Source organism: Sturnus vulgaris, chromosome 5, assembly GCF_052056855.1.
Source record: "Sturnus vulgaris isolate bStuVul1 chromosome 5, bStuVul1.hap1, whole genome shotgun sequence".
NCBI lineage: Eukaryota > Metazoa > Chordata > Aves > Passeriformes > Sturnidae > Sturnus > Sturnus vulgaris.
Window position 1 is genome coordinate 2,580,451 of NC_142247.1, and position 23,137 is coordinate 2,603,587.

Here is a 23,137-nt window from a genome sequence, read left to right on the forward strand (position 1 = left end):
TCAAGAGCTTGCAACCTTTTTCTTTATAGAAAGAACTCTTCTCAAAGAGAGTGCAAACCATGAGCAGCATGGCAGTGAGGGAGCACTGTGGCAGATGAGGAAGAAAGGAAGGAGCTGAATTAAAAGCACTAAAAGTGATGCAGGGAAGGTAAGGAAAAACACTTCCTGCCATTTGTAAACAACTTCAAGGAGTATCAAATCAAGGGGTATCAAAATTTCATTTAGGTCTGGAACAGAAAGGATATAAACACAATAATAAACCAATGGGGTCTTTAACAAGAAAGAGACTCTGGAATAAAAACTGCATTAGCAAATTGACCACAGACACCCCTCTCACTAGTGAGATATTCTGGCTGCAAGAAGCTTATGATCTTTTGAACTCTGAAGTTCACCTGCAAGGACACAGGAGAGGACAGACTGCTCCCAGCCTGTGGTAGCTGGACAATGGCCACAACTGAGTCAACACCCAGTGTCTATAGCTCAGGATTTGTCTGTGCAGTGAGACCACACAAAGATGAAGAAGTTTATTCCACTCTCCATACCCACACAGAACATCCCTACACAGCAAGGAGAACAACTGCTTTTAAAAGCCTCTTTAAAATGCCTTTTGTAAACCACCAGTTCCTCAGAAAACTAAAAAAGGAAATAAAAAGAATACCCAGAGCAAAAAATTCCCACAAGATCTTATCCATTAGGCAGATATGTACTTCCTGTCCTTGGACACTTATCACATAGATCATCTGTCAAGAAAGCTGAAAATGTCTCTTAATATGATTCTAAACACATCCATTGCCTTATGACATATCCCAGCAGTTTCCTACAGAGAGCAAATACACCAGGGATGGGCTCCATCCATGAAAATCACCTTAACTATGCATTTCTGTTCACCAGCATTCATGCCATCTGCCCAGAAATCTGGAAACAGTCACAGGAACAACCAGTTGCAGGCTTTTTAAGAGATGTGTTTCTTGTTTTCCTTGCAATTATGTTAATACTGCTTTCAGCGTGAAGAGTGACCCTCATTCCCCCACTGCTACAGATCTCTGTAGCAACCCCATCACGAGCAAAATGAATTTGGGAGCTCTTCAGAGCTCATCTTCCACTCTCCTACATCTTCTGACATTCTTCAGGCTAAGAGTAAATAAATAATAAAAAGTGTGTCTCCAAGATTTCAGCTCTGTTTATCGGACAGATAGAAATCTGATGATCCACGCTGGCCTGTGTTGTTTCCCCACCCTTGGAGAGCAGCCTTGCTGCCCAGCACACACCCAGCAAGTAAATTAAACCAAACTCACATCCATTTGTCACCTTCCACATGGCTTTGCAGGCAAGCATCTCTCCACAATCAGCTGTTCCAGCTGCCTCAGGCAAGGAGACCCCAACACAGCAGGATCACAAAGAGGAATGCCAAGCCTGCTGATACAACAGCTCTTGCTGAATACTCAGAACACAGAATATTCTGAATTGGAAGGGACCCACAAGGATCATCAAGTGCAACTCTCAAGGACTGAAATCCCAGACCTGAAGAACTCAACAAATCTCATTATTACTTGAGTAAGTCTAAAAATGTTGCCCTCAGATTGAATGGGGGGGACTTTGAGTGAAAAATAAATCTGCTGGATTGGGAATACAGGAGATGTGACCATCTCCTTCAGACCTTTTTCAGAGAAATACAGCACTCTGTATTCTACACCAAACACTGAATTTATGTAAAGTTATAACCAGCAAGAAACTTGGTAATAGCTGGGATGATTATGGGCTGAGACCATTTCATACAACCCAGCTTTAACTGGTTTCCACTTGAAACCATAAATCAGCCCGAGCATTATCTAAGGCACTTTGGGTTTGGAATTCCTTGCCCAGTACTACTACATTATTATTATTGTCTGAGTTATGACAGCACTGAAATTTCCTGATCAAGCTCATGGGCTTGCTACAGTAGGCAATTTATGAAGACAGGGCAAGATCTGGTCCCCACTCTAAATAGTGATTCAGTGATTCTGATTAAAGAGAAACCTTATAATTTGTAGCACAATCTGCCCTCAGTGAGTCATAAATAAACCTGATGAATCTAAATTCTTTTTTCATTTTTCACAGGAGTAGAAAAAGCCTGCCTAATTTGGGCTGCATCACTCTACTCCATTCTAGAGGAGGCAGGAAGAAAGAATTGCTGTGGATCTGAACTCAGACTCCATTTCAAGTGTCAGAAATACACAGAAAATACTCCAAACAGAACAAAAGCCTTCTAAGATTTTTTTTTCAGCTCATATCTGCCTCTTCTTCCCTCCATGGCTCACTCAAATGTCAGTCTGGTGTCTACACCTTTCATTCTCAGCAGTGCCCTCACAGCATGGACTCAATTAGATACAATTGCACCTATTCAGCAAGCTCCTTCCCACACTATTTTGTTATCCTGAAGCTTTTACAGGTATTACAGATTGATTTTGTCTGTGGTCCACCCCAAGAAATGAGATCACTCATCCTGTACCAAAGTGCTGCACCTCCAACTTGCAGCCTAACCTACTTCTGAGACCTCTGCCCTGCATTAGGTAAGAACACAGCAGCTGAAGGGATATCTGCTCATTTGTGTCTCCAAATTTCTGTCAGATGCAGGATGTCAGTAAAATGTCCTCAATGACAAATTTCACTGCCACACTCAGTCTATAAAAGTTGACTTTGTTGGCCTTCTGTGCTCTTAGAAAGTCCTTCTATTTACCCAGGCTCTTCCTGAAAGGATGGGTGGGGTGAGGATGGACTTTGTTAAAACACCCAGTGGGGAGTGCTCTTTGTGTCACTGTTGATATTCAGTCCCATTTTATTTATGATTACATATGTTTTTAATCTTTTTATTGTTTGCTTAATTTGTGTTATGATAGGCACACTTCAAAAACCCGAATATAAACAACTGATCAATCTTCACCTCCAAAAAAACCCAAAAAACCCCAAATCCAACCATAACAAGTGCACATGCTTCCACAGAGGGCTGTGCCTCTTTCAAGCTTTGCGTGTCAATCTCAGCTGTATTTCATTCAAGTCCTATCTAAAAATGTGCTCAATGGTGGGGGACAGTTGTGGGGAAAACTCTTTTTTCTAATCATTCCCCCATCGTTCAATGAGAGCTGCCAGCATTCTGCACAGACCTGCTTAAGAAGATTCATTTTTATGAGGGAATGAGCAGAACTTCAGTCCAAAAATGTTCATATGCCTCAAAAAGATGTAGTGAGTGAAAACAGGGGATTATGCTGGAGACATGCAGATATGCCACCACAGTTCTCAGTCCAATGTTGTGCATGAATGCTGTTATTAACACCCATATTTTTCACATATTTCTCAATTTGACATGCACCATTTTTTTTTCCACATTGAATGTAGGAGAGACAAGTGGATAAAATTAACCAATGGCTGGAAATGAAACCCAGACAAATTAAAACTGGAAATTAAGCACATGTTTTGAACAGTGAGGATAATTACATACACAAGAAATGATGGAACATCCATCTCTTGCATCTCCACATGAAGATGGATGCCTTTTTGGAAGCTATACTACAAAATAATTCTGATTTTTGGGTACATTGTAGAGAGCTTGATGAAAATTCCACTAACACTTATGTGTGGGAAGTCAGACTAGATTATGTGGTGGCACCTGCTGGATTTAAACACTACAGCCTTCTGTTTACAAACAGTACATGTTTCTCATTTGGCTCACAATTTATCTCTGTCTCACAAGTATTTTTACTCTGTTTATCCATCCATTCTCCACAGGGACACAGCCTGTGCTCTGAGCAGGCAAATTACCCAGAAATGCACACAGCTCTCAGGCCAAAACCAGAGACTGATGCACCTTTCAGTGTATTGTGTCATTCACTTCATTTTCATACTGTGTTTCTAATACACTTTGTTCTTTTTCATAGCTCCAAAGATTTCCAGGATTACTAATTTTTTCTGAATGGTAACCACTTATCAAATTCATTTTCAGAAGAACATTCTTTCTGTCAGACCTGGCATCCTTAATTTCCTACCATACCTTTAGAAGCATTTCCTCTACCTTAAACTTTGATCTAAAATATCTAAAGGCTAAAACTTTTCACCATTTTAAAAACAGGGGTTTTTTTTGTTTGTTTCAGCTTAGCAAAACCTTTAGATTATTTACTTTGGTTCAAGACTTGGATGGGAGATTGTTATTTTGTTTACATGACAAAACAGTGAAGCATGGGAAAGAAAAGGCCTTTGAGACGTTCAGTTTGTGTATTTTTTTATGGTTCCTCTATTTTTGATGTTTTTGACGTTTAGGTTTTTTTAACAGGTAAGGAAAGAGTAGGAACATTCATCCCTCAAAGAGTGTGATTCTGAAATCTAAGGTGCAAGCCATCCTTATCGAAGAACAAAGGATAAAATGTGACATGCAAAGAAAAAACCACAAGGAAAAAGGACTCCATAGTGACAACAGAAATCCTGGGTGACTAGCAAGTAATTAATGCCAAAACCATCCAGAGCTTTCATTTCTTTGCTGGGCATGGCACTGAATCCTCTAGCAAAAATCCTGGCTTCCCAAATTACTGCTTTCCGTTGAAAACGCAAATTTCAGTTTTGTAGGTGTCCAAGATTTCCAATGCCATCTTTTCTTTTTTTATTTTTTTTTCCTGCTCATAACAGCACAGTTGTTTTGGTTTTAGATTCAAGCCCTAAACCTGGGCCCTGCAGTTAGACCCAGCCTGTGCCACCCCAGCCTTGCTCTGCACAAAGGCACAATGACTCACGCACGCGCCTGGTTTTCTTTTTTTCTTTTTTTTTTTTTTTTCCCCCCTCTTTCCTCATGGCTCAAAAACTGATGATCTGTTTCATAATATGAAATGCAAGCAGATTCTCCAACCACAGCCACATAGCTCTGGTAAATCTGCTCTGAGCACCTCAGCATAAATCGAACTCAGGGCTGCAAACATGAAGGGTAAAACCCTCCCGCTACTGAAATAATGTCAAATTTGCCTCCAACCTATATTATATTTAGATAAAAGTGCTTGCTGGAAATGTACCAGGGGGGAAGCACATAATTCTCTCAATATGTGAAGCCTAATGCTCTGCAGTTTCACTGCATAACAATAGACATGGCATTGACCTGTCAGTGAGCAGAGCAGCGTATGGAATCTGCTCTAATTTAGAAGTTTCACATGAAAACTGAAATAATAACTGAACAGAAAACAATAATTGGCCAAGTGCCTTCGACCTGATAATTTTTTACTGTTTTCCTTGAAGCTTGGTGGAGTTCACCCAGATCTCTGTTTCCCTTTCTTTTCCAAACGTGAAAAAGTGGGAGCAAAACCCAAACAGTGTGCACACCACTGTGGTTAATGTGGTATTTGTTGACTCCGAAGCAAATTGCTTGCTGCCACCACCTCCAGCTTCTAGTGCTTTATTGCATATAAAATCCAGAATAATTTATGCCACAGCCTTACCCAGTAAGTAATATTTCAGGCACATGACTTGAGAACAATGGGCATCTTGCCTAGCTGAGGCATAAGTCAGGCTGTACAGCATTTGCCCTAGAATGTACAATCCACAATTTCTACAAAGACAAATAAGAAGTTTTCTTTCTTGTGGTTTTGGACTGCTATATTTAATGTGGCTTTCAAGGCACTTTTATACCTCAAATTGCTAGCTTACTGATTGCATCCAAAATGTGCAGTTTAGCCCAGTAGCTGCAGCAGGCAATATTTTTTGAAAAAATATAGTTTCAACTTTAAAAAAAAAAAAAATTTCTGGTGCGTGTTTTTTGTTTGTTTTTTTTTTAATTATTCCAAAGCAGTACACTGCATCCTCAGAAATTAGCAAAGAACAAACTGATGATTTCAGAAAAGCCCAAACTGAAATATAATAAATCATGTATGTATTCCTGACCTGGAAACCCAGCCTTCAATTTCATCTTGCTTATCTACTTTCACCCTTGTTAGCAGCTTTGAAGGCTTCTTTAATGCAGCACTCTAGGAAATAGAAAGCCTCTTAACAAACCAACGCTTGCACTTCATTTCCTCCACAAAGATTAATGGGATTGTTGCATTTTAAGAGAACTGTATTTTAAAAGGAAGTGCAGGAACATGAGGATTAGGTCTCATATACACGAAGTTCTTTAATCTCAACCTGCTCTTGGCTCCACTGATATCATGTAAGGACAAAGACTAAGAAAGTTAACCCAGACAATCACTTATTTGAGGAATGAAACATCAATATCCAAACCAGTCACACACCCTAATCCTTCATCACCATGCCCAACCTACTCACAGTCAACTTCCAGCATAGATTTAGTCACCACCCCCCCCTGACAAAACAAGAAATTTGTGAAACTGGAGATGGAACAAGGCTTTGGTTTTCAAAGACAACCAATTCCTGAGCAGAATTGCCTTTTGCACTCCTCTGCATTTTGTTCTCTTGCCTGCCAGGCTTTGCAGGGTATAATGGAGAACCATGAGCCAGGACTCTACAGCAGGTGAGTGATGAAGAGAAGAAAATTCACAGCATCCCATGGATTGATGTCAAGGACAACTCCCACCAGTAGTGCTGGACCCACCCTGAAAGGAGATTTTTCATCTCTTGCTGACATGCTGCAGCACCTGGGGCAGATCAGTTTGTAGCCTTGGATGGTTTCATCCCCAAACCAGAGTTCTCTTATTTAGGACTGACCCTGAAGTTCATCATGGATTAGAAGAGGGTGGGACAGAGATACTCAGTGGGGCAGGAAGGAGGAATGTGGAAGCAGGAATAGCAGACCAGGAACAAGACATCCCCCTGGACTGGGGACAGACAGAAGCTAAGGGATGAGGAGCCTCCATCCCTGCTGGGCACCAGATGGGGAAGGGAGGAATGTTGGCAGAGAAATACTGGGAGAACAGGGAAGAGGGAAATAGATCCTGGACTGGGCAAGTGGCTGTCACCAACACCCAGCCAGGTTTACAGGGCTGGCCAGAGCCTGGAGAACCAAAACCCTGCATGACTGGGAGCAGGGAAATGGAACACAGCAGGCTGTGACTACCCAGGCTCCACATCACTCAGTAAATTCAGCCCAGACTGGAGTGATCTGTGATCTGAAACACCCACAAACAGTCAGAACCCAATATTTTTGTTGCTTGCTCCACTGAAGATATGGGTGTTAGCATTAGCCTCTGTGAAGCATCAGAACTGCTCTGTCTTCCCCAGGGGATCAGAGATGGTAACTAAATGACTTTTGCTCAGACAGGTCCCTGAGGATGGGTGCTGGAGCTTTCAGAAATACAGAGAACACTGCACTGACAAACAAAGTACAAGGCATGTACTTCCACACAGGGACTCTGGAAAAATAATTTTACTAGATAATTATTCAGATAATAATAGAATAATCTTTTTTTATCCACTCCTCCCAGCACAAAATATGCACTAGGAGGCAACAGCCTTAACATACCACAGCAGATTAAATATTGAAATAAATGCCACAAACAGGATAGCAGATGAAATGCAAGACCAGAACATGCACCAAAACAGAGCAGACTGTGAACCCTTATGCTAACTGAAATAAACCACTCGAGGGGAAATATGGCATTACAAATCCATCCAGTGCTACAACATGTGGTGAATGGAAAAAAAAAATTAATGAAAATCAGATGTCTCGACGTTTTCTGGTACTGATTCCCCCTACACACAACTCACGGGTGCTGTGCAGGTGTGGATTTTGTTTCAAGGGAAATTCATGGCTGTTTGCTTTTAACATGGGCAAGCATCTCTCTCTTTCTGAGGTGTTTAAGAAGCCTACTGTCAGCAGCCAAGGTGATTAGGAGACACTTTCAGTGAGACAGCAGAGGAATTATTAGTGCAGATCCCGTCATTTGCTAACAGGATTAGGGGCAGATACATTCCATGCATCCCTGTGAAAGTTAATCCCGATGTGTCTTTCACCTTCGTGAAAGGTAAAGAACCCTTCCTCATAAAACAGGCCCGTGCAGATCTGCAGGGTCACGCACAGCACTTTGAACAGCACACTAATGTTACAACAATTTGCAGACATCGTATAACAGCACTGTGCAAATTAAACAGCTGGAAGTTTGAAATGTAGCCATTGTAACTACACCCACATAAACACAATAAAATATCCTGGCTTTATCCTTTCAATTAGTTTTCCCTTAGATGTGCTTGTTCTTCTCATATTGCTTCACTGTAATTCTTATTCCAGAGAAGTTACTCGTAAGAAATGACCAAACTGAGTATTGGAGATGCTGTCTGGAAAGCTGACTGAGCTCATTAAAGCTGATTAATCACACTGCAAATATAAATCTAAAAGCCACTGTTCTTCAAAAAAAAATGAAGGGGGTGGGGGAACAACTCTTTCCACAGAACTCTAGCATGCAACAAAAACCTCTTCCATTGCAAAGACTCACTAACAAATTATCCACAATTTATAAGCTGTTCACAGAAAGCATCCAGATAAAAATCGCTAGAAAATTACAATTTGCTTGCCCTAAAAGTGCCCGAAGCCTGGAGAATTCCAAAGGGACATAGGGCAGCTGTAAAGAGGCACCTAACACAGAGAAACTGCCCTGTGGAGATACAGGGACAGGGTGAGGGGCTTTTCTACAATATCCAGTGGGATTTAAAACCACAGCAGATATTAGGGCACCCTTTTTGTTGTTGTTACTGACAATTTCAGTTTCATTCTGGAACAGCAGTTCCACACAGAAGCCAGTCAGTGCTGCTGCTGCAATATCCTTTACACAGGTGGGCACCAAGACAGCAAAGGGCTGCTGTGACAAGAAAGCCATAGAGCCAGTGGGAACAGACTGCAAGGGCAGCCAAAAGAGGAGCTGGTCCCAAAGCTGAGAGGAGACAAGCCCTGATCACTTCCCATCAACCAAGAAGCAAAGCTGTCTAACAGATCCAACTGACACTGAAAGGGCAATCAAAAAATTCATTATTAAACGTACACACCCACTGATGTTTAAGCCAAGGCTTCTGGTATAATCCATTACATTCCAGAAGTGAATGAAGACTATGGCTATTTTTCCCTTGTTATTGTACTAGTTCTTGGCACTTGTTAAATTCTCTCCATCAAAAGATCTCAACATGTTTTACAAATGTGAAGCAATCCTTGCAACCCTTCTGACTTCTGTGTGGTGGGTATTATGACTATTATAATGCCAGTTTATGGAATGGAAAAAGATAGATAGATGGATGTTCTACTTTCAGTCTAAACCACAGAGCAGATATGGTTCTCTTTTGGCTGCACTTCTTCACACCTGCTCCAAAAACTTGTTAAAGCTACAAGGAGCTCTTCCAGCAGCTTCTAAAGGGACTTGTTGTAGGTATGTGGACTCCTTCCTCCCAGTCCCATCTCCAACACTGTGCTGACTTCCATTGCTGCTCTTGACAGAATTATCCTGAAATGTTTTTTTCTGGCATACCAAACTAAGCTCCCCTGAGCTCTCTCTGATCAAGTGATGGCCTGTCTCTCTACATTTTAAATAATGCCTTCTGTTGCTAGGTATTTCCAAGTCAGTAGCCTACATTTTTAAAAAAGAGGTGTGCCTGCTGGGAAATAGGAAAGGAAGGGCCAAAAGCAAGTTTAGCCCAGGGGATCTTGGGGCCATGTCACTGCAAAAGCATCTTGGACTTTTCACAGCAGTCAGCAAGGCTCAGTACAGTCGGGAAGGAACCTTTTGGAGCACTGGGCTGTGAACTGAGACACACTAAAATGCCTGAAAGTATGAGAAATGGGGTCCAGGGTCATCACCCTACACTGGGAAACAAGGAGCTGGCTTGCTGCCACACCCTTCTGTTTCTCAAGCTTCAACAGGTACAGAAAGCTCAACAGGACTTGGTGAGATAGGACTCCCAAAAGCTGATGGAGTGAGAAAACCCCAGCTCTACACCAGAGAGGTTTTAGTCCTAGAGAAAATGTAGGAAGTTTCTGAAGTCCCTCTTCAGCCCCACAGTGTCAATGGGACTGACCTGAACATCAGCCAACCCTTCCAACACCAGCTCCTGCAGGACTGGGTCTTGATTCAAAGTCAAAACTTCTCCCCTCTCACCTGGACTGCAAGACAAAGTGTTCTGAGGTGTCACTGAGGCTCCTGTAACATTTGCACAGCAGATGGGTCCTTAGGAATAACACCAGAGAGCAGACCCTACACCTGATCCAACCATGCCCTGCTCCAGACCCTACACCTGATCCAACCATGCCCTGCTCCAGACCCTACACCTGATCCAACCATGTCCTGCTCCAGACCCTACACCTGATCCAACCATGCCCTGCTCATCCAAGCATCCAGCAATCCACAGCAACCATTCACAGGCACACACTAAGCCCATTGCAAGGGAGATGCAAATCCATTTATCCTTTAATGAAAGCTCTCGTTGAATTTAAGTCATGCAGCCTGAAACCATTGGGAGGGGCCAAAAATCAAGCACTGGATAGCAAATTTACATGTCATATATTTTTGTGAAAGTACATTTGTAAAGCAAGGATTTGGCAACGTAAAATGACAAATACTTGGCACGACAAAGAATGAGAACAGGCATAAGAGAATTTGAATTCCTACTCACACAGAGTGTGATCCAACCTGAGAGCACTTTTCAACTGAGATTACTGAGTAAACAAGAACATGATAATTATTATCTGAAGAAGATAACCTTTAGCAGCTATAAGGTAACAAAAAGGTCTAGGGATCAGCAATCCTCTAAGCTGTAAAAACAAGACAACTCTTAATTCTAAGTAACATGATGAGAGTTATGTTGCTAAATATGGGGTTTTGAAGACTTCATTTGGTTCCTCTGCTGCAGGTTGCTGTGTGAGCTGCTTAAACTCCCTTGTGCTCCAGTTCCCATCTGGCTAACACTCAGGTATGTTCAGTGAAAAAAATCGTGCACTTCAGGATCCAGAGGTGCCACCTACACCAAAACAAACACTTGCAATCCTCTGCCAGGGAGGTGCTCTTGGATGTACCTTGGGCTGCTTCTGCCAGCTCAAGGTGAGCAAGAGACACACTGCCAGTGCTGGTGCACAGCTATAATCATGTACAAACGGGTTTTCTGCATGTTTGACCAAAGTTTGCTCAAAATACCTCCACTCAAAATTGTTCAGGGCCAATTGAACCAATGGGAGACGCTGTCTCCTACCTCAGCACTTCACAGGGTGTTGGGTGAGTTTGAAAGACAGAGAAGAATCCAGGAATTCAGGTAAGTAATTACCCCCAAGGCTTTCCCCAAATGCCAAAGGACCAAATGCAGCTCTCAGATGTGCACAAGAAAGGAATATTTGTTCTCAGCTGAATGGGCTGCAAACTATCACTAATGCAAATGCAGTCAGTGGGAAGGTTTCACAGTCATATAGATAAGGACTATGGGAACACCAGGATAGCTCTGCCAGGCATTAACAGAGCTCCTTAAGTTTGGGAAGCCTTGAGTAAAAGCTACGTTTTCAGAGAAGAACAAAACTGCTTTGCTACAGCCTTTATGGCAAATTTAACAGAGGAACAAGGAGAAAACTAGTCCTCAAACTTCATCTTTTTAAGTAAAGTAAAAATGTAGCTGGTTTTGGAAACAGATGTGGCCTCTGCTAATTAGGCTTTGGGGCTCTTTGCAGTCCTGAGAAAGAAAACTGCTGACACGATGTGTCTGACCACTCCTGTTCCAGGAGGAGGGAGATGACTAAGGCCAAGATGCACAACACCATCTTACACACCCAGAGCACATGCCAGTGATTTTCCTCTTGCAGGACAAACAGAATCCTAAAAAAAAAAAAAAACTCAGGCTTCACAGAGGAAAGATGAGTGTTACAGAAAATACACACCCCAATTTAAAAATGGGATTCTTCTTTTATAGACATCATAGTGCAAAAGAATGCAGTAAGATCAGAAAACACTTCATTTGGGCTTTGCAAAATAATCAAATAAAACGCTATCAAGGGAAAAACTACAAAAAAAAGGGGGGCGGGAAAGAAACACATGACAATGGAAAATGTCACTGCAGCTCATGGGAACTGGAAAGCCAGAAACAACCTGAAAATGACCAAAGAGACTGCAAAGGTTCCACCATGGCCATGTCAGTGTGTGGTGATGGTGGCACACATCATCTGTGGATGCTGAAACCCACAGTGCACTGAGCTTGTGAACTTCACCCATGCCACGATCCTCCTGCTGAGTCACAAACTCCACTAAAGCAGGTACAACAAAAGAAGTGCAAACAAACCCAAAAAATACCCAAACAGCAAAAAGCCATAGTAAGGAACGAGCCAGGACAGAACAGTTGTGATGCCAGAAGGTACTTCTGTAATTTCATGGCAGCAACTCCAGTGCTGAAGGAATTGTAGATGGGATCTGGCAAGCCAAAAACCTCCTGTTCAAAAACATGTCATGTATTTTTATGGTTCAAAAGGCCTGCGGGCAGTTTGGCTTCAGCAAACCAAACAGAAGCCAGAATTTTACATCCTGTACTGTCAAGTGCATTGATCTGCAGGACACACCTGTAGGACAGGCCTCCACATTTCTAGAAGAATCGTGGGAAGGAAAACAAATGCACATGGATGGCTTCTCTAGGGGCTGTTCTCTCAAATTTTTTAAATATATAGTACACCAGTTAGGAGATATTTCTGAATGATGTTCAGTCTGGAACCAGAATCATCTTTTAATTTTTGTTCCATAATACAGCAACATTTCAGCCTCAAGGACACACAGCAGGACCATATCCTGATTTAGAGAAGTATAATGCAGATTGAAAGTGATCTGAAAAAGATTCAGAGTTCAGAGTGAAACTTCTTGCAGAGAGTTAATCCTCTGCAGGTGCTGTGCCAGGTTCTGCTGGACTCAGTCTTGCTCACGAGAAACTGAGTATTTCTCACTGCTGCTTAGTCAAGGTATAGGGAAAAGTGCTGGATGGAATTGAAAAAGGAAGACAAAGTTAGCCAAGTCCCTGATCTTCAAGAGAAATGCAGACTGAGGAAGAGTCTGAATACAAACAGGCATCTTGCAAAAAATCCCCAAACCCTACCAATCCCCCCAAAAAGGGGCTGTTTATTAAGCCTTTGGGAATAGTCCACACCTAATGGTCCATCTGTGTATTTTACGTAATGTGAACTGGTACATCCAATCCCTGCTACAAAAGCTTTTCTTTTCCTTTTCTGCTTTATTATCAGCCATTTGTCTTTCACATCCTTTCCCTATAGTAAGCTAACCTCAATAATGACAGGACATGTACTCTAGAATTACTTACTATGGTGGGGAGCAGAGGAAAAAAATAAAAAACTGCTTCACATGTGATGCCAGTAAATGTAAAGTATTCAGAAGAAAATAAGCAAGAGAGTGACAGAAAACTGGGTATTAGTGACTAAGTCAACCATTTTTCCTCCTACAATCAAAGAAATACACCAGAGAACCAGGTGGAAAGGGGGCAGCCACTTTACTTCAGTTTCAGTCTCCTGATGCAGAACAAAGTGAATTTAAGCAGAGCCAATACTTGGCTTAGTATTCTTTTATCAAGAGATAAACAGACACTGAGGAACAAAAACCCCAAAATAGAGGCTTCTGCCCTCATTTGAAACTTTGTTCACCATAATTCAGCTTAAAAGTCAAGGAACTACACTGACTTTAGATGTGAAGCCTGTACTTAAGCCTGGGATGTGCTGCTCCTCTCTGGAACTCAATATGTGCATCCAAAGCAATTGGAAGGAAAAAACAGATGAGCAATCAACTAAAGCTGGTAGTTAGTACTTTGCTTCAATAGTGGGGTTTGGGGAAGAGAGAAATTGTATCAAAATACCTTGGACTGCAATGTGATTTTTCTGACAGCCTCACAAACTGCTTAAATGCTTTAGAGGTAAAAAAAAATAAAAAATATGGAGAACTGTTTTCCAATATTCCCCCAAAAAGGTGATTACAGCATTGCACTGCTGGACTTGCAAAAATGTCTCATTACCACATCCAGTCTGAGTGTCAGAGTGAGATTCCACAGCAGCAGCTGAACACTGGTGAAAAGGAGGAGGAAGAGGGAAGGGAGAGGCAGAAGGGGGAGTGGGGGAAGCCCTTCCCTGTCTGCTCTGCAAAGGATTTGAGCTGCAGCACAGAGGAACCGTGTCAGCAAATGCCAAACCAATGTGGTACCTGCCAAACCACACCTTATCCTCTTCAATCAGCAAAAAAAAAATTAAAAAAAAAAATTATCCACTGCCTGATTTCTCTTACCTCACCAATAAAGGGCTGGGTTTTTTTTTTTCCCTTATTAGGACAGTCTCCACGCTGTAAAATTCTGGCTCTAATAAGTGCCTTTAACAATATGTGCTGCACATCAGCACAAAAAAGAAAGCAACTAATAAAAGTAAAGCACAGAAGGAGAATAAAAGGGCTGAGTCCTAAATTAAAAGGGACGACATCAGCTTAGCTCGGGCTCCAGAATTTGATCATAGATTTTATGGAATGGAGAATTAAAATTGGAATGGATAAATGTATGAAGGCTAACATTATACAGATATATAATTATAAACTTGGCTCTGTGGTCACTTATACATGCAAGCTGCCTTAGTGAACTCAAAGAGACTTTTTCACTACATTTAAGATACATATCCCAAAATATAGATCCAATAGTCAGGACATGGAAACAGTGCAAGAAAGGGTTTTTCGAATGTTTTGGGGTTTTTTTTACAAAGTAAAACGTGGATAGAGTGAAAAGTTACATTGAGTTGAGCCTCTATGTATCAATTATTTCAATGACTGACAGAAGTGTTTCTCTTGGTTGCATTTTTAAGCATTTAATTTACTGGACATAATAATTGACTTCATCTGCTTTATACGGCCACATAGACACATATATGAACTGAAAAGCACAGAGGGCCTGGAGTCACCACCAGAGAGTTTCCCTGAGTTTTCCCTGTTTCCCTCTGGAGTAGGAGCAGGGTGGATGGGAGTGCAGCTTTGGCAGGACAGGGAAAGGGAAAGGCAGGGTATGAAGGAGCAGGATAAGGCTCCTCCACCCCCACCCACACTGGCTGAACACCTTTGCCAACAGCGTGGCTGTGGAGGGGCTATCTGGATTTAAGATCTGCACTAACAATGAATTTTCTAGTTTTGCTGAAGCAGAAGCAAAAACCCTTGTCAGAGTGAAGTGATATGGAAAATGTTCAGGGCTGGGTTTTTTTGTTGTTGTTTTTTTTTTTTTTAATTCAGCCTGGAACAAGAAAGCAAATCCTTCATGTAAGTTTCTTTTTACTTTTCTCTATGAAAGGTAGATCAATTGGAAACAAAAGATCAAAATATATCAGATTTTTTTATTTTCAAAAACTGAAAAAGTGCAACGCAGTGTTTTCTTATGTAGAAAGTGTAAAAATATGCATTAAAAAAAAGAAGTATTTCCTACTCTTTTACTTTGGACAAAGCCAATTTCAGAAACCTGACATGAACTCATAACCAGCTCTGCTGTGAACCATTCTGAAAGAGTTCTGGCCAAAACTCTCCTATATTTTCTAGGTTTTACTAAATTTACCTTTCATCAGAAGCAGTTCTCACAGCTCATTTCAGACACTTGGATTCATAGCAAGTTCCTAGCTTGAACAAGGCTTGCACAGGGGGGAGAATTTAGCTCAGAATTTTCATGAAACTCTCCCAAGTCACTTGTCCTCTGACAAAACTTGAGATGTTTGATGCTCACTGTCTCAAGACTGAGCTGGATGCTCAGAACTTCATTCCAGCTTTGTGCTCCTGAGAGCCAATGCTTTTCTTATGCTGAAAATAAGTGATTATTTATTATTATTTATTATTAATCTTATCTCTTTCACTGAGGCAAGAAAGCTGAAAAATCTCAGATGTTTCCCTATAGACCTGTCCTTTCTCTGCCATGGGAACTCCCACTCAAAAATGTTTCAGTTCTTCATGTGGACTTGTCACTGTTGGGGAATAGCCACTTCCAGAAATTCAGACTGGGATTCTTTGCTCCCAAAACAGAAAAATAACCTCAAATACAGACAAATATCGTCATGTGTCTTGTCTGTAGTTACTTTATGTCCTTCTTGTATCACCTCAGCAATGTAAAAAGGCTTTTACAAATTAAGGATTCAGGCCTTTGCCCACTGGGGAACAGGAATGAAGAGCATGGTCCAAAGAGAAGACCAGAAGAAGGAGAGAGCTTCAAGTAAAAATTAACAGCATCAATTTTTGGAGCAGAATTAACCAGATAACACAGTTCCACCAATACCACTGCTGCCTGGGGAGGAGTGCTCCTAAACCCCTTTCTCCCCCTAAAAAACTAGCTGGTATCAGTCTTGAACAGCCAGCCAAGAAACAGAAAACATGACCTACAGTACAAAGAAAATGCTGCAAAAAATGGAGCTTCCAACAAGCAAACTGGAGTTTGAACAGAAGCTATCATTTGCTGGAAGGAAATATTCTACCTGCTGGCAAGGAAAACTTCTGCTTTCTCTAGGAACTTGCACAGTAAACACTTTAGTGTCCAGCACAGCGAGCCAAGCCAATCCCTATACATTTATTAAACTGACTTCATGTTTTCAGGCCAACCAGAATGATTTCTTGGCTCCACTAAGAGCTTCTGCTTTTAATTTCTAGTGTATCAAATGCTAACAGGATTATATTCAGCTCTTAAGCAATTACAGAATTTTCTACAAATACCACAAGTCCACTGAAAGCATAGAAAATATCTTTAAACAACACAGATGAAATGATCATATAAAGGGGCCATTAGAGGACATTTGCAAGAAGTTAACAATCACATTGTACCTCATTCAAAATAATGCAATAACAGCCTCCTCCTTTTCCCTGGAGAGCCTCCAGAGAGTTAACTTATAAGGATTTTAATACTCCTTTTCTTTTCCAGTGCAATCTCCTGAGAAGACATGAGCACTTGGAATGATTACGTGATGCTCAGCCTGGGAAGGGCAGGATTTCATCATGTGTTTCTCTCAGCAATGCTTTGAAGAAGCCTTTGTGGGTAATGCTAAAGGTGTCTTCCCTCTTTTGGCCTGAGGTCACAGAGATGTTTGTTACGAGGGAAAAAATCCGTTTCCAAGTTCTGGCCACACGTTTTGATTTCTCTTCAGAGTCCTTGCCAAAAGAGAACTTTGCTTTTCTTCCCCAAGCGTGCTGCTGTGAGTCTTGACAAAAGAAACCCGGGTCTGGTTTTCAAGGTGTGTCTGCTTTGTCAGAAGCTGTTACAGGACCCAAGACTCTCAAGATACAGGAAAACAACACCACAGTATTGTTACTACAGTAATCCCACTTCAGGAGAAAACGATTGCTTTCACTACGACACAATTGCACTGATTTCACCGAACTCACTTCACACTCAAGCCAAGGCTTTGCCCCCAGCACATCAGACATGTCAAGGATAAAGGCAGCACACTGCTGGTTCCCTCTCCTGCCCAAAAGGGAGTGGTAGAGAATATCCACAGCAAGGATATCTCATTTTAAACAGTATTTTAAACAAAACAATCAGACACTGACACCTCACTAAACCAGGTCCAGCACAGTCCAGAAAGGATCTCAAAGTCACCTGAGAGGTCCAGCCTGCACTCAGGGCCAGCTCCCCACATTAGGTATCACAAGTCAATGTTTTCATCACTTAGATAATCATTAAAGTGTCCAAATCTCACCTGCTCTGCCCCTTCCCCTCCCTTGCTTCTCCCCTGCACTGAGTGCAGAGAAATTGCTGCTCCCTGTTCCCATGCAGAGGTATGGGAGGGCTGGCTACTGGGGCTTGTGGCTGCTATTTTACCACAGAACAACACACCAAAAAAATGTCATCTGACATGTTCTTGGTTAAATTATTATTTATTGCCCAATTTCTGAAATCACAACGAAGGATTTCAGATTCCTGGAAGGGACTTCTTGGAGGGGCTGAGTTTCGGAAATCCCTGAGCTCCCTCTCCCTCCAAGAGCACAGGATTTCATGCTGGAAACTCTAAAAAACACGCATAGAAATCCCAGTTGCTCTTCAAAACCTCTCCCAAGCTTTAAAGCAAAGCCTTATATAAATCACAGCAATTTAGAAACATAGCACTGTCCTGTTTCCTACCCACCAACTCATAAAGCAGACCAACCAAACAATACAGGACAGGAATAAAGCAGATTATGTTACTGGCAATATGACACAGGCTAATTGATTTTCTTCTCTTGCTTTCCCTTCCACATTCAGGGATAAATGTGTCATAAGGACTTTATTTACTCGGTGAATTAAGCAATCTGAGTTATGTGAATGCTTTCACACAAACTATGAAACTTCTGCAAACTCCCCACCAAAAGAATTCTTATTAGAAGTCAGCTCTCCCAACAAATCCCTCTGCCACCAAAAAATTTGAATTCTGCAATTCAGGTAATAGAAATGCATGAACACAAAGAATTTAGACAATAGAGCACAATGCAGCAAGAAAAAAGAAGCAAAATATCAATCTATATTCATTGCTCATTTCCCAGCTTGTCACACCATTCTGTCCCCATTGCCATTTCCAGCACCCCAGCACCTCCCTCACAGCACCCAAAGGCTAAATCCATACAGACACAATAAACTGGCAACTCACTTGGAGAGGTTTGACAAGTTCTGCCTGCAGTATGATCTGATCATGTCTGCAGCGGGTGAAGCAGTGCAAACTGCTGGCAGCTCCAGGGAGCAAATGGACGGATGATCAGGGCGTGGAATGAGATAATAAAAATGCCATTATCCTTTCAGGCTCATTGGATGCTCTTTCCACCCCACAGGTTAACCATTTGGTTGGTCCTGTAGCTCCTGGAATGACACACTGCCTGTTGTCAAGCTCATTATCTATCTTCTATCCCCGCTCCCCTCTGCTATCCCATGATTTTTTTTTTTTTAATTTTTTTTTTTTACTGTATTCTCTCTAATAGATCCTCCTCATCATTGCTGGGTCCCCAGCCACAGAAATTCCTGCAGATTTCTCAGCTGCTCCAGCTGCCTGACAAACTCTTGCTTCCCATTCAGCTTTCACAAGAAGGGAGTGTGTTCAGGCAGCTTGTCTGAGCACTGAGCAGCCTCAGCCCTGCACAGAGGTGCCTTTGCACGTACTTGCTCACAGGAAACTCACATTCCAGCCTGCTGAGAGATGAGAGGACACAGATATGAAATAATGGTCCAGGGAACAGTCCTCCCTTCTGATAGTAAATCACTGCCTGAGCATTTTGCAGGCACTTGCATCCAGTCTCACTTGTGAAAGGTCAAGCTGGATCAGACAGCTCCAGACTGAGGGTGATTGCCAAACACAAACAAATCCTGCTGCAAGCTCAACTGCAGTCCAGGTAAAACCATCTTTGATTTAAAAACAGGATTAAAACCAAAGCTGGAACTGAACCCAGCCTAACAGGCTGCTCTCAGTGTTCTTCCATGTAATCCAGTGAAGGAAATAGAAATGCAAACAGTGATTTAAATGGAGGCACCATCAGTTACCAGCTTCATATGCTTGGCTCTCACACCCCTTCCCCTTAAATCCCAAAAACGTGAGCAAACTGAAATCACTTACTGTGCACTCCTGCAGCTATTCCACCCCAGGCTGTGATCTTGTTAACCCTCATAAATTACAAGAGTGGGTGTGGATGGATTGGTACCCCAAAGGGAAATCCCTGACCCTGGAGCTCTCCTGTGTGTGTGGCTTCAGCAGGTGGCACTCTTACCTCGGAGTGAGCACAAAAGCCACGGACAATGCTGCATGGCATGGGGAGCATCAATCCTCACTCTTTTTTTCCTCAGAGCTTTCAAGAATCAGAGCTGCACTTTGCTCAGGACACTGATATTAATTTATGCTCTACTTAAATCCCATAGGCAATAACTGGATTTTTTTTTTCCTCACAAAAACTCTCTCTATGCTTTTGATGAGATAGATTTTTTTGTGAAAAGGTAACAATTCTGTGCTTTATAGATGGTTGAAGGATTCCCTTGCAAGCACATACAAGGGCTTTTTTACACACACACACAGAAACAAGTCTGCTAAAAGTTGCTATTTCTTCATGCACACCTTCTGTAGACCCAGCCCTTTGCTCTAAAGTACTAAACCTCCCCATATTTTTAGTGTATAAAATATACTGGAATTCTGGTCTGGAGCAAGGAAAGGCCAATAGTGTTGATTGCCAAGGGAGGAAAATATGAATTGCACTGCTGTGATTGCAGAGAGATCTGCAAATGAGATGACAGTGCAGCACACAGGCCATTGCTGTATTGTTTTGGGTTTTTTTTACATAGGGTCCTTAAAAATGCTGGTGAGAAGGAAGGCATATTTTCTCTTCCTGGAAAAAGAATTTCTACTGCTGAGGAATTACTGAAGCAGAATTCTTCCCTCTGGAAGAGCATTAGTTAAACAGAGATTGTATCACTGTTCTTCCAAAATACACATTTTAATCAGATGCCAGATGTAAGGGCTGATGTTTATGAAATTCTAAATTGGGTTCCAAAGCAGCCATACAGATTTCTAATACAGGTCTCTATTTACTACTGTGTTACAGAAACTTTTTATTCCAGTTGATTATTCTACACTCCTTTCAATCTATCCTGGAATAAATCAGGTAAGTGCAGTGCTCACCAACAAAACTGTTTCCATTCAGGATAAAAATAAAATCGACTAGATTCTAAAACACTCCACTCTACATTTTCAAAGAATAGTTTCAGAATTTTAGAAAATCTGCCTGTACTGTCATGCATGGCTCTATTTGTTGGCCATTAGAAACAGGGGAAGCCTCTTCCACTTATAGTAGACTCCAGAACCATTTTTAAATAGTCCCCTTTGGATAGTCACAAGAATCACAGTTTTCCTTTCTTCACTTTTCCAAATATTGCGTGGAATTACAAAATTCTGGAAGAGAACTTCAGTCCAGATGAAACACAATTCTTCACATGGTCAGCCCATTTTTAATTTCAAGACTTTAGCAACAATTTGCATCTACAGCACTACTGAGAATAGATTTCATCTGCCTAGAGGTTCAGCAGTGAACAGTGCTGGTCATGCAAGCCTATCCTCAAGGCATGTGCCATCTTTGCCTGCAAATGAAGATAAATAAGGTGGGCAAACCCCCCTTGCAGACAGTATCAGCATGTGTCTGTAGTGTTATCTGGGACAGACATCCTTGTCAACAACTGCTCAACATGCCCTGCATGCTGGCATCCCACAAATTAAATTTTAATTTGACAGCACCAGTGTTGTTGTTCTTTCATCCATCCAGAAATTGTGATTTGTCACACTTGCAAAGGCCCAGCAGGCAGCTCTGGGCATGCAGATGTCAATTCCCTGCACCAGGCAAGGAGCACACTGCCATGAGGAGCTGGGTAACCCCCAGGAGCAGCTTGGGGAGTGCCCTGGGGACCTCACCCCAGAGCTGTGTCCATCACTGAAGCCATAAAGGTCCATCCAGCCCAGGAATATCAGTTTTAACAAGAGCTACAGGGCCATTGGCTCATGCTGTTTGCTCAGCCAGGGCCAGTCCCTGCAGTTCCAAGCATCCCCAAGCAGCTGGGTGTGGGTCCAGCAGCTCCCTGAGCTTACAGCAGAGCAGAACGAGCTGCCCTGGAAGAAGCTGAATCAAACACACTGTGCCATGCTTGCAACCCCTGGGAAAAGCAGTGGGAGCAGCATCTGAGGCAGTTACAGATCCTTGCACTTCAGAATCCCTTTAATATTTGGAAGTCAAATGTTTGTTGTTTACTTCAGCCACTTAACCAAGAGTTACAGTGCACTGTGGCCCTGAGGTGAAGATCTTGTATATGGAGCAGGAAGAGGCAAATCACCTCCCAGATAATCTCAAAAATTCACATGGGCATCCGAAGCACAAAAATTAAAATGATGGGGGCAGCAGACATGTCTCAGCCTGCATCCTGATGCTTCAGAGGACACCAAAACCCCGAAGGAAGACACCAGAAAAAGAAAAAAAACTAGAGCAAACAAATGCTAACTACACCCGAGCACTTGTGAGTGTCCTTCATGCCAATGAACTCAAGGCAAATGGCTCTAGGAGAGTATAAGGTTATCTACTGCAGCAACAAAAGGACCTACAGGGCCTTTCCTATTTTCTGAACATTAAAAGCAGTAAAATGAGGAGGAGAAGGAGACATAAGAGCTTTCCAAAAGGAAATTATTACTGGGAGGTTCCAATGTCTACTCATACTAACAATAGGAATGTCCAGAGGTCATCCAGAGAGGCATTTAATATTTTGTTTGTTATTTTTACTTTAACCATTCTTGCAGGCAAGGCAGAATTTTCAGTGAGATGATCAAAAAAGCCTGTACATGCTTTTTTCTTTTGAAATTATAGTGAAATTAAAACCTGACAGAGGCATATGCACTGTCCAGACCATGACTTTTTCATTTTTGTATTTGTCAGCAGAGAATTTGCTGTGATGCTCACTGTTCTTGTCCTGTAATTCAAATACCTTCATTTTTCTTTAGCTGTTTAGTCCATGTTGAGGCAATTTTAAAACAGGCAACTTACAGAAATGTACCTGGTTGGTTTCACAGACAGTAAAAAGCTCTCCCTGCACTGCCTTTTCCACAAGTGCCACAAGTCTGAAATAAGCAGGCAGACTTGCAGAGGAGTTTGCAGAGCTACTGGCATTTTGCAAGAGAACTCTGGTTTTTATGAAAATCCATTCTAACGACATTAACATCTGCTCCTTATTTGAAGAATATTTTTAACTGTTCCCACCCTGGGAAAATGAAAGATGCCACAGTCTCTTTCATGTTCTCACGGAGTAGACAAACCCTGTTGGTTTTTTTTAAGGTCTGTTCTGAAATGCCCCAATACAGTTCACTGCAGGGAACTCAGTGGATGCATCTCACAGGGCAAAACGCATCTGCATTCACCATCCTAGGAGATTTCATTCTAGGACACTGGCATGTGAGTGGGGAATTTATTTCACAGATGAACAACACTTTGTGTATTAAATCACATGCTGAAGGTAAAGTCTGGCAGCTCTTGGTGAATATCTCTTGAGCACTTATAAAAACAAGACTATGTACTTTGTCATCAAATAATGCTGAGCTGTCTCTTACTTTGTATTTTTTTCCAAGTCAAGCTGTAAATATCTCAAGTAAGAGAGATTCTGCCATTTCCCAGTCATAAGTTTTCCAAGCTCTTTCAGAGTTCAACACTAAGAATCCATCCCACAGCTCTGATATCTGTTCTTCCCTTCATTT

At 41.8% G+C, this 23,137-nt stretch overlaps 1 protein-coding gene across 11 annotated transcripts in view; it reads right to left on the reverse strand.

Annotated features, from left to right (window-relative positions):
- Positions 1-23,137, reverse strand: part of CALD1 (caldesmon 1) — a 172,848-nt gene that overhangs the window by 29,258 nt on the left and 120,453 nt on the right. Inside the window, exon 1 of one of the 11 annotated variants that reach the window (XM_088164543.1) lies at positions 18,527-18,730. The exons of the other annotated variants lie outside the window; for them this stretch is intronic. Within the exon in view, the coding sequence (XP_088020669.1) occupies positions 18,527-18,570 (44 nt within the window). The 5' untranslated portion in view covers positions 18,571-18,730. Of the gene's footprint in view, positions 1-18,526; positions 18,731-23,137 lie in introns of those variants that run through there. 11 annotated transcript variants of the gene reach the window in all.